General features: G+C 33.9%; 1 protein-coding gene and 2 long non-coding RNA genes across 3 annotated transcripts; all 3 read left to right on the forward strand.

Annotated features, from left to right (window-relative positions):
• The first annotated feature begins 3546 nt into the window (after positions 1 to 3546).
• Positions 3547 to 4449, forward strand: LOC133721810 (protein RSI-1). Its single transcript, XM_062148544.1, has 2 exons — positions 3547 to 3706; positions 3956 to 4449. The coding sequence occupies exons 1-2, from the start codon at positions 3629 to 3631 to the stop codon at positions 4160 to 4162; spliced, it is 285 nt and encodes a 94-aa protein (XP_062004528.1). The 5' UTR covers positions 3547 to 3628; the 3' UTR covers positions 4163 to 4449.
• Positions 4450 to 7918: 3469 nt separating this feature from the next.
• On the forward strand, positions 7919 to 10106 carry LOC133719945 (uncharacterized). The gene is made up of 4 exons (XR_009851572.1): positions 7919 to 8171; positions 8677 to 8815; positions 9230 to 9292; positions 9897 to 10106. It is a non-coding gene; the product is annotated as an uncharacterized LOC133719945 (long non-coding RNA).
• A 1595-nt stretch (positions 10107 to 11701) lies between these two features.
• On the forward strand, positions 11702 to 12144 carry LOC133721492 (uncharacterized). The gene is made up of 3 exons (XR_009852221.1): positions 11702 to 11755; positions 11869 to 11923; positions 12013 to 12144. It is a non-coding gene; the product is annotated as an uncharacterized LOC133721492 (long non-coding RNA).
• The last annotated feature ends 763 nt before the right edge of the window (positions 12145 to 12907 follow it).

The raw sequence follows: 12907 nt of genomic DNA on the forward strand, positions 1-12907 counted from the left end.
TATCATATGTATCACTGTGGCTCTCTTCCACGAATCCTTGTTCTGGCCATTATTATGTGTCAGCGGGTGGGTATGTAGTGGCCTTATGTGTCAGCGGGTGGGTATGCAGTGGCCTTCTTGGCATGCGCTATTATCAATGGAATTACCATTATTTCAAAAAATATTTCAAGATTATAATCGTACAAAAAATCAGTTATGGAGAGCAAGTTCTTCTCTATTAATGATAATATAGATCATGTCTAGTATGCCTTTAATTCTTGTATTTATGTACTTGTGGTTGTGTAATATATGTGATCATTCAAAACTAGATCACAACTATTTCCACCAAGGGAAGGCCTAAGAGAGCAATATAGTGTGGGGATACAAGATACAGAGGAATTATAAATGGATGAAGTATATGTTGGTTTTTTTTTTTTTTTTTTGACAAAGGAAGTATATGTTGTTCGAAAAGGACCAGTGAAAGGGACAGAAGTGATGTAGATGGTGGGTAGACTCTAAAATTCTAGCTAGAATTGGCAAAGAGAGAAAGTATAGATTTTTTCCACACTAGAAATTTTCATACATGTGAAACTAAAAATCATACAACCGTTTTATTTTTTATTTTATTTTTGATGATAGAAAAAAAAAAAGTGCAACAACTAAAAAACAAAACCTCTACAAACACCCCCTCAGCTGATCCAACTGGAACACTGGGGACACCGAAAGGGGTAAACAAAAGAACTAGACAGAAGGATTATTACAAGAATGAGTTGCCAAAGCTAACCAATCTGCTACGAAATTGGCCTAACGATATATGTGTCGGAAAAGAACCGACTGAAAGTGAAGAGTCAAGGACTTAATGTCATCAATCAGAGTCCGAATCCTCCAAGAAATCTGGCATATGCCTTGAATATAGTCAAGTAGGAGCTTGGAATCCGCTTCCACTATTACATTGGGATGCTGGTGCAGAAAAGCAGTGTGTAAACCATCCCGTAAGGCCATAGCCTCCGCCACAAGGACATTAGCATTTCCTATCTGTCTATTAGCTGCAAACAAAGGATTACCGTCCTAATTGCGAATAACAAATCCAATAGTAGCCAAACCATCTCGTACAAAACCATCAAAGTTCAGCTTGACTTGATTAACATTAGGAGACTGCCATTTGATATGAAAATATTTTGAAACCTTTGGAAGAGAGATTCTAGGATTAGCCTGAAGGTAGCTAGAACTTAGCAAAAACACTTGAAACACACAAGAAGCAGGAGAAACTTGAAGATGCTTAAATATTAGTTTATTTCTACAGTTCCAAATAGCCCAAACAGTACAAAAAATTGAAGCAACAAGCTCAGCAGAAGATAGTATGTGACAACCGTTTTACTTTAATTCAAGATGTTGATCCTATCTCACTAAAAGTTTCAAACATCCTTTCAAAAAAAAAAAAGTTTCAAACATTTGATACTCAAACAGGTCAAATTGTAAAAAAATTAAAATTAAAATTAAAATTTTGGCCATCTTTTAAGTTATAAACAATACTAAGACTATTTTTGAGCTGTAAACCATAATCCAAGTTGTGGGGCCATTAATTAAATCAGCCCCTAGGAAAGGAATCAAAGGATGATGTCATCTACCATGCGTAAAAGTCTTTAGAATTAATTAACTAATAAGTAATGTCTGAATGATGGTTAACATCAAAGCCTAATCTAAAACTAATAATTGGGGTTGCTATTTTTAGTCGGTGACTGACTTGCGCGAAAAATCAGTACAAGTTTTTATTTTTTATTTTTTATTTTTATTTTTATTTATTTTTAGAATAAAGGCATGTTCTTTCACATGCCCACCGTACTGCGAAAGGACCACGTGAGCCTTTTTTTCGAAAGATACCCTTTAGTTCAAAGCAAAAATAGGCTTTTATTTTATTTTATTTTATGAGTATAAATAAAATCACATTAACATGTTACATGAATAAATGTTTGTTTGGCTCTCTTTTCAGCTGCGGGTGTCCAAAGTAATGTTTTAAAATGCTTAAGGCGTGGTCGAGACGTTTTTTAGAGAGTCTCGTTAAGGTGTAAACTACGACGCATAATAACAAATAAATATATAACATTAAAAATAAAGCTAAGTAAAATAAGTAAAATACTTGATTAAGTAAAATAAGGCATAGTGTTCATTTATCTAATCAATGAATATATAGCATCTTCCATGGTGTGTTTTTTGCATAATTAAGCCTATAATTGGATTAGCAACTCAGAATTAATTGGTTAATACATACTTGTTTAATAAACAATCTCATATGGCTTATGCGCTAACCCTTGAAAATGTTTCTTAATTTCTATCATCCTCATTTCTCTAAATCAAAGTTCTAAACAAAAACCAACCAAGAACAGATATACATGAAAATCGCTGGATACAACTAATTATACTATATAATTTATGCATATTAGATTCAGAATTTGAACTCAACTCAAACTCAACTATACATATCAAATGATACTCAATTCAAACTCAATTTTCTACTTATCAGATTATCAACAAAAGATGAGAAAGAAAAATGTCTGATACTTATCGATTGAAATAGAACTATAAAACATCAATTCAAACTCAAAGGGGAGTCTAGAAACAGACAGAGAAAGCTGCGCTGACCCAAAAGAAAAGAAAAATAATTTTTTGCACATATGTCTTCCCCCAGTTTCCAGTGCCTTCTGTGCATTAAAAGTCTTATAAGCGCGCTTTGCCATCAAAACGGACGCAATATGACTGCAGATTTGCGCTTTTCATGCCTTGAGGCGCACCTAATTTTAATACATTGGTCCAAATGTTTCTTTAGTCTCCATTAATGATACCTAAAGCCTTTACCAGTCTAGCTTTCTTTCGGGTTCATTCTCCCCACTTTCTTCCTCTTTGTAGTTGAATTTTGTAAAAACCGTCTTTATGCCTTCTAGTCTAGGACTGTAGGGTTTGATCCTCACAAGTCAAATTATCTAATATATTTTTTTATGAGAAGACGAGGGTATATTAATTAAAAGAAAAATTTATTGATTATAATATACACCATTTCGAGGCACTACAAAAAAAGACACGGTGTAAATAATTTCACATATTATTTAATGAGGTATTTACAAATGATGCATTACTCTAGAACCATACAAATAAAAAGAAATCTAAACTATTGTCGTTTCACTCAAAAATAGTCTTCGAATTTTTGAGACCCCAAACACCACCATGTAAAGGCACTGCCGCAAGAGAGACCACAGCTGAGACCCTACTTAATTGAGACCCCTAACTCCGAAAGCATAAACTAGATCTGCATAGTCGTTGTGCCCCATAAAGAACAATAAAGAAGATCTAAAATAAAGGACAAAAAAGAAGATTGGATCTGTTCGGAAGAAAATGGTAAAGAGGAGAAGAGAAACAAACATGCATGTGAAAGTTGACAAAGAAGCCCCAACAAAAACAAAAATAAAACAAGAGACACGGCGCCTTCAACGCTCACTCCCTCCCCCATTCCACGCCTTAAACCCCGCGCGGGCATTCCCTTAATTTGATTTAATTGGGGCTGTAAATCCCTATAAATAACCTACTCGATCATCATTCGTTGAAACCACAAATCTCTATCCCCTAGTGCGCGCTTTGTGAGAAACACAAGTAAGCAATGGCAGGACGTCCGTACACCTCCCTCCTGCTGCTGCTTTCTCTGCTTCTTCTAGTCACACTCTCTCCTGTGGCTGAGGTATATTATCAATTTCATCCTTGCATCTTCAAACATGCATGTAAACAGTAAACCAATACTGGGTTTTGAACTGTGTAAGGCTAGCTGTACCATAATCGAGATCGAGTCGTGATGTGAGATGATCAGATCTCGACTCGCTTGCGTACTTTGCATTGATCCATGCCAACTTATCTTCGTCATCTGTTATATAGCATTATAGCCAGAACATGATCTCTAATCTAGTTTGCGTTTTTGGTCGCTCATGCACAGGCTTACACCAAGCTTCGTCCTCAAGATTGCAAACCAAAATGTACGTATCGGTGCTCGGCGACATCGCACAAGAAGCCATGCAAGTTCTTCTGCGAAAAGTGCTGTGCCAAATGCCTTTGTGTACCTCCAGGAACTTACGGCCACAAGCAAGTATGCCCTTGCTACAACAACTGGAAGACCCAAGAAGGAAAACCCAAATGCCCTTGATTCAAATTCCTTCTGCGGCCCCAAAATTAGTAGTAATAAAGCATACAATTGCTTCCATTTCTGCCATTAATTAAAGTCTAGTTTTATGAATCAATTATGGCAGCAATTATTGTTTTCAATTAATTACCGCTTTAGTGTTTGCTACCCTCTAGGCTGTAGATGATCCATCTTACACCCGATTAGGCGGTGCAATATATTGTGGCTTTATTATTTTTTCTTTATAACTTTTGTAACTTCTATAAAAATGAAAATAGAGAAATTTGTTGGGATCTGCTTAGCTTCCTTTATTTTTTCTTTGAGAGGAAATTAAATATTTTTTATATCACAATTGCAATTCATTGAAACCAAATTAGTTCATTAAGAAAAACCAATAGTCGTAGGCTACAATCAGACGTGCTTCGCTATTAAGTATATATAGAAACTTTATATATAGTTCTAAAAGAAGAGTTTAATTACCATACTGCAATTGATTGGAATGTCACATACTGCAATAATTACCAGTTGCTAATCAAGATATCATGATTTGGATTTTTTCTTTTTGAGAGGAATAGTCAATCACTTTATTAAGAAAAATGCTTGGGATCTCAAAACATTATATCAAATAGCAATACCAAATGACGTGGAAAGCGACACATCAAGACCACATCATCATTTTCGATCAACCTAATAATTTACAGCTTGTATTTCTATAAATTATTTAATTTTATAATTTTAAAATAAAACGTTAACAATTAAAAATATTAATTAAACTCGAATATGTTTCAAGCTCAAATGTTTCAAACTCTATCATAGAGTTCGAAACATATTCGAGTTTGACTAATAGAGATCAATTTACAGATTCCACTGCTTAAAATTAAGATTGACAGCTAATGGAATCCTCACTTGAGAAACAAAGTTGAAAATGCAAGCATAACAGAACATAAACTCAGAAACTATAATTATATAGGGATGTACATTCCTATGTGAATAAAGAGGATGAAGAATTCTATAGGGAAGTACTGCAATCCCCTCTTTGGGAATCTTTTAATAATGATAGATTTGACTATGTAATAGTCAGATGTTGATGAAATTAAAGTTCTAATCAAAGATCCAAACAAATCAAATGATTAAGCTGACAAACATAAGTGTTTCAATTAACTTACTGTTATTTTTTGACGTAGAACAATGAGCAAGCAGCCAATCTAATTACCAATCTAGAATGATTTCTAATTTTGATTTGAAATTAGCCACGATGGTTTACAGAACAATTCACTTGGGGAGGCGGTGGGCGTATGCATTTTGGTTTGACCATGGAAATTGATATGATCGGTGAAACTTCGATCGTTAGTGGATCTACATTTTTGGTTTTGTTAGGGTTAATGTAGTTCTTTAATTATCTTCTCAAAAAAAAAAATCTGGTTCTTTAATTAATTTTTTGCTAAAGAATAATTTTTCAAATGAAATTAATTTGCTGGATTTTAATAAATTGAAGGTGATGATGCGGCATTGCCATGTCATATGCCACATCATTTGGTATAGAGTCGGACCGGCATGTATTTTCACACTGACTCATGCGAGTCGTTTGTATCCGTGTGTGTTGGCTATATTTTTTAGTAGTGTCAGTGCCTGTTGAATACATTGTTTCAGTAGAGACTCCTATATCATTTCAGAATATTCTCTAGATGTTTATTGATTATACGCATTTATATGTGTATAATTATATCTAAAACACTAGAAATAAGTAAATCTCCATGTCAATTAATATATAATTAATCTATTTTTATTTATGTTGTAGAAAATAACCGGAATTGCGGAAACGAGAGAAAATGATGCGAAATTAGAGCAAATTTAAGTTTTCGACAAACAGACGAAAAAGTCAATGCGGGTCAACCGTGGTCAACACCATCAAGGGAGCGGAATCCAACCACCTCTGATAATGTGTGGAAGTGCATTGAGGAAGAAGAGAAGAAAGAAAAAAAAATGGGGAAAAGAAAGAAAGAAGAAAGGTAAAGAAAAGAAGAAAGGAGAAAGAAAGAAAAAGAGAAAAAAAAAAAAATCTGAACTGGGATGACGTCATGATGACGTCAGCAATATCATAATCAGCTCCTTTTCTTTCTTTCTTTCCCACGTGCTGCTTCTTCTTTTAACAAAAATAACTCTTTTTTCCTTTCTCGTATCCCGTGCTGCCACATGTGCCTATCCATCTCTCTTCCTCTTGTGCAAGACAGCAGCTAGCCACAAAAAAAAAAAAATCAATTGCAATTATCTTTCTTCCTCTCTACGGAGAGCACGCCGAGATCACACACAGATATATATACATATGGGGAAATATCACCAATGGTCACTGAGTTATGACTTATTCGACACTTAACTCATTGTATTTTCAATAATATCACTTAACTCACTCATCTTTACATCCGTATTTCATTCAACTCACTGCCGTTAATTCTACCATTAGAAGCCGTTAAAATTGAGGGTATATTTGTCAAAACACTTAAAAATCATTTTTAACTTAAAAAAACTACATTTATTAGACTTTTTTCAATTTTTTTAAATTTCTGAAATTTCTAATAAAAAATGATTTTTTTTAACTTAAATATAATTTGAAAAAAAATTGTCTTTTTTTTTTTAAAAAGTTAGAAATGCATTTTTTTAGTGTTTAGACAAATATACCCTCAATTTACATTTATTAGACTTTTTTCAATTTTTTAAATTTCTGAGATTTCTAATAAAAAATTATTTTTTTAACTTAAATATAATTTGAAAAAAAAATTGTCTTTTAAAAAAAAAAAAAAAGTTAGAAATGCATTTTTTTAGTGTTTAGACAAATATACCCTCAATTTTAATAGCTTTTAACGGTAGAATTAATGTCAGTGAGTTAAGTGAAAGACGGATGTAAAACTAAGTGAGTTAAGTGATATTGTTGAAAATACAGTGAGTTAAGTGTCGAATAAGTCATAACTCAGTGACCATTGGTGATGTTTTTCCATATATATATATATATATATTTCCCCCATTCCTCTTCCTCTCGTGAACAGTGCCGCAACCTTAGAGGAGGGCTGCTGCCCTCTCTCGTCTCCCTCCTCCATTTCTTTTTCTTTTTTTCATCTTTGTCTTAATTTTATATTGGGATTTCAAGAAGATCTCACCCAAAGCTTCAAGGATTCATCAAGAACTTCAATCTTTACAAGATTCAAGACTTGGGTAATTGTGAGAGTTGTAAATCACGACTAGTCATGCTAGTTTTTAGCTATTTGTGACTATTCTTGTTTTTTCTTATATTTCTCTACTCTTTTCTATTTGAATTTTGTAATTTTGATGTCTATGATTATGGGTTGTGAGTAGACTTTGTTGGGGGTTAGGGTTGTGTGCCCTAATCCAAATTTGATGTAATAGATGCTTAATTTAATTTATATATCACTACTACACAAAGTGAATCACACGACACGTAACAGACGACATACGACATTTTGGTGTCGTCTGAGTTAGTCAGACAACATATTAGTTATATTTGTCGTCTGTTCTCAAACTCAGCCAACACATTGTAATCAATTGGAATTTGGTGAAACTGACAACCATAGGACGACATTTGCAACAACATATGTTGTCTGAGAAATCCGAAAAAAAAAAAAATATTTACAATTATTTTGTCTAGCAAAAACTCAAAACCCTCATTCTAAAAAAAAAAAAAACAAACTCAAAACCCTCTCTCCCTCCCTTAGTCGTATGAATTCAAAAAAAAAGAGTTCCCTCCTAAAAAAATTAGGTCATTCTCCCTCCACTTAGCTCTCGCCATCTCAATCTCGCTCTCGGTCTCACTCGATACACTCTCCACTCTCAATCTCACTCGATACACTCTCGCTCTCACCATCTCACTCTCACTCTCAATCTCACTCGATTTCCTCAGCCTTCTCCAACGGCAAGGCTCAAATCGAAGTCGCTATTGGTCCGGTGGTTTACTCTCTCTACGCGCCGAAGCTTAAGACCGCCTTCAGAACTAGGTCAAGCTCGGGAATTGATTCATCTACAGGTACTATATCCCTATTCAATAGGGCCTACGTTTTATTAGGATTTCAGTTGGCTCTGGAAATTTTCAATTTGGGTTTGTTGGGTATGATTGGGTTTGGGTTTTATTCGAGTCTGAAATTTTGAGATGTTGATGTTAGTTGCTTGTTCTAGAGAGTCAGTGAGTCTCTTAATTGATCTGTTTAGCTTTACTGGAGATGATATTGTTGGTTACTTTTACTATTATCAAGGAATGAGTGACTCCGATTTCGTGTCTGTTTACTTGATTTTACTTTTCAATAGGCTATGCGTTTGTTTATGTGATCTGCAGTTTTGGTCTTCAGTTTTAATTGTGAAAACTTGTGTTATGGTTCAATTGTGAAGATTCTTTGCATTGTGATTTAATTCCTTATCTCAGTGGACATTTAAGTTTTCAGAAATGTGTTTATGATTGAACTGCGATGCTGTGGTGATTGTTAAATCAAATTGACTACATGAGTGACTTATGTTCATATGTTGTTGTTGATAAGGAAGAAGGTTGAAGAAGTTCAGAGGGTTAATTGAATCTATGCCTTATCTTCTCCAGCAAATATTGTCGTGTCCTGAATGTGAACACTACTTCTTTGGTCAAACAGAAACCATTGGTCTTGAAAACTCTGAAACTCGGAGGTGTTAGCTCTCCTGCCTCTCAGTAATCTCTATTTTCTGATTTATATTTTCATATGTGAATTCAGGTAATTATTTACATGTTAGATGTAACTTTTTCATATTTAGTTTATGGGTAAATCCAAAATTTGTTGTTTGATTGTTGATTTTTCTGATATTTGTTCAAGTCAGGGTGTCAGTGTAAGATATTAAAAGTTGTCTTTTGTAATTCATCAAGTGTTGTTATTCTACAGAAGTGGGACTGGAGATCTGTTGAAAGAAAAGCTATAGGATTTTTCTAGTGAAATTCATGAATACAGTTTATTCCTCTCTCAACTATCACTTAACTGGTATTAAACTTATGAAACTTAAACTTTTTCATACAACTATATTAGGTTACTTGTCACTATCTTCGTTGTTTTTTTATCATATATGTAGGCAACCTATTGAGATTCAGCTATGTGCAGTTTCTGGGAAGGACTACTAGTTGGCCAGTAACAAGTAAGAATGTCTTAGCTATTTGATTCTTCGTCTTATATTGTCTATATGTATGCACTATTTGTTATGCCTTTAGGTAATCACTCCCCTTCTTGCTGTTTAGTTTCTTGATTTGGTTACATACTTTAGGTATCAAGATACTTGTTTTCGGCTCTTGTGTCTTGCTAGGATGTGGTATCAGCTCCTAGATCGAGTTGCCCTCCTATTAGGAGAATAACAGCTACAAGAGATAAGGAGGACAATGCATTGGAATATGGATTGCTATCTTCTCACACTATATACACAGTTTGCTTGTCTAGGTGTGTACTTTTTATCTTGTCACATGAATTCAGCTACGGAAACTAAGCAGCACATTATAGAAAGCTCTGCTTTGATCATAGACCTCTAGGCATACTTATTGATCAAACTATTCAAATTTCATTTGACATTATATGTAGGCTGCTGCTTGCTCATGAAAGTTTTGGGTATATTTTCTGAGGAGTCTGGAAAATAGCTTGTTTTGGAGATAAATTATCGATACGTGTATATGCAAATTTGAACGATTGCTATATGAGTTACTTTACTGTCATGTATATACTAAACATTTGCTCATGGATGGTGGTTGCAGATACCTTTTGCATTGCATCCTATCTTATGCTCATAATGAAGAGGCCTATGTGAAATTTGCTAGATTTGCTCTTGTTTGCTTGCTCGTTGGTCTCATTGGTTTGGGTAAGTTTATCATTCTTTTACTAGTTTCTGGCATCTTCTTTAATTATTTTATCTCAAACCAAAACTGAACTCATTTTCCCTTAATATTAAGAATTTATCTTGGCATGCGCAGTCCTGTTGATATCATTGGTGAGCTTGCTGTTGGTTGGCTGATCCTTTCCTTTTGGCTTACTGTTCATGAATATGTCGATAGTTTTGTAGTCTCAGGACAAAATGGTATGGCACACTCCTAGTGATTTAATTAGTATTATATATATCTATTATATATATGTTCTTGATAGCTTGATTGTTACAACCTAGAATGCAAAAGGACCTAAATTTAGAAGAACTAAATAATTCAAAAAGAAGCTAAAACACTGTTGGATGGCAGCCAAAAGTGGTGACCACAAAAATTGGAAGACATGCATTTTATACTCAATCTAGCTCCTTATATTAATGTATTCTTATTCAATTTTTTAATAATAGCTTGCAAGGTGAGCTTTAGGGCTGTACACGTTTCTACATTGGTGTGGCTGCTGTTGGGATTGAATGCATGAATCCCCTTTTCTTTTTGGTTTAAGATTCAATGTTCAAGCTTTGTGAACCCTTTTTAGGTTATGATGACTACTTTGGTTTAGATTGTTATTAGCTTACTTTGTGTCTTTTCCAGCTAGCTCACCTTCTGACAATACTTAAATATGAGGGAAGTACATGCCCTTGTTTTTAATTGGTTGAAGGATCATGGGCTTGCCACCTGTTTCATATGCTTTCAAGGGTGTAATACTTTCAACTACTTTGTTGGATTGGAAGGATTTGTTACCTAGGTGTTTGTTAATCTTACTTCTCTGTTTACTTATTTATTTATTTATTTATTTATTGTTGCTCCTACTCAGTCTCATGCTTTTCTTTTCTTTTTTCAACTTATTGTCTTTGTGGACTCCTTGCTGCTGATTTTATATAGGTACTCTTTTTTTTTCATTTTATTTAGCATAAGTCTCTTTCACTCCTCAAAACAAAAAATATAATGATGAAAAACGTTTCTCTATCTTCTAATTGAACATGTAGTCATCATGTTGAGTCTTGTATGAAAATGGTATTCGCTTTTGCTGTGTCTTGTATCTAGTTCTCAGGCAGAGGATTGAACACTTGGTCTTCTATCAACAAAACAGAAAGAAACAAATGTATTAATACTCAAATAGGTATTTGTTTAGTGACATGACAGAAAATTAATACATATACCAAAGTAGAGGTATTTGCTTATTCTCTCCCTTTCTGCATTGCTTTAGATCAAAAATGAAACCTTGGTAAGAGTTTAGGATAACTTATACATGCTGATCTTATCTCTAAGTATGAAGGCAACTTATACATGCTGATCTTATTTCAGTGTTCCAACCTTACAACAATATACTGGATATAAAGCAGCTGCTTAATTTTTTTTCTTGAACAATCAAGACTCGTCTAGTTAATGATAGAATACTGTATATAGCTCATTTGTTAAGTCCTAGCTTACAGGTATAATATGGAATAATTGTGGTATGTCCTGCTCTGCAGATTGCATTTTCTGATCATACTGAGGGATTCATTTGTTAGTTTTTCATGTAAGCTTTGATATATGGATAATCAAGTTATGCACAATACTGACGGTTTTGATAAATGGAAAGGATCGATGCTGAAGAAAGGAGTTACTGCATCTCCAGACGTTTATCAAGCAAGTCTAGGGGTAGACTCAGAATTTCTAGTGTTAACATCTGATGGTTTATGGGATTACATAAACAGGTAACGTGACACTCTTGATTGCTCAGTAAAAATGCAGCCAATTGTCATATTATCTCTTCAATCTATTCACAAGAAGACTAGTCTCCTTAAATTTTTGTTGCTGTCAATTTCAGTTCAGATGCAGTTTCTTTTGTAAGGAATCAGCTTCGACAACATGGAGATGTCCAGGTATATATGGCCTACACATTTGTATTTGGGAAAGTACATTGATCCCAGAACAGTGCTTAACTACAAATACTTTTTGTTTCTGATTTCAGCTAGCTTGTTATGCGCTTGCTGAAGCTGCTCTGGCAACAACTAATTGAATGGATTGTGTTTATTCTGACCATAGCGTTGGGTTATGTCAGGAAAGTCCAAAATGCTTGAAATTTTGGTTGCTTGAAACTTTTTTTTTTGATGACATGGTTGCTTGAAACTTTGGTTGCTATTGTTTTGCATGTATTTTGGTGAATGTCATATATCTAATTTTGGTTGCTGTTGGTTGCTTGGATTATGCTTATTGAAAGTTTGGTTGTCAATTACTAAGTGGCATATATGTAATGCTCAAATTACAAATTTTTGTCAAGGTTGTCCAGAATACATAATGTACAATGACAACTATAGATTCTTTTCTGCAATTTTGTCCATTATTAAGTGCAAACCATTTTGTTTTAGTGGGAGAGAAGAGGAATGCAGCATATCCCAGGAAGATATGGATGTGGGAGTGGGCAAAATTTATGGTCAAGACATATATGTAAGCATTGTGCTGGACATATATATATATATATATATATATATATATATATATATATATATATATATATATATATATATATATATATATATATATATTTTAGTTCAGTTGAGACTAAATTTGTTCTTTAGATTTGGTTGGACATGAGTTGGTGCTAGTACTTTGAATTGATAATGTAAGATTTGTGAGAATGATGTATGAGAATGTAGCAAATGACATTGGAACTTCGAATTTCATATCTGCCTATTACCATATCAATTGTGCAGATTCAATTCCAACAACATTTATTGGATTAGTAACTGCTGTTGTAGTGCAAACTATCACACAACACAAAAGTTCAAAAAGGCATTACACATATTGTCTGAGGAAAATTCAGACAACACTTTTATCTAGCAACTTGTCATATTAAAGCTATTCGG

This window comes from Rosa rugosa, chromosome 7 (assembly GCF_958449725.1).
Source record: "Rosa rugosa chromosome 7, drRosRugo1.1, whole genome shotgun sequence".
In the NCBI taxonomy this organism is placed as follows: Eukaryota; Viridiplantae; Streptophyta; class Magnoliopsida; order Rosales; family Rosaceae; genus Rosa; species Rosa rugosa.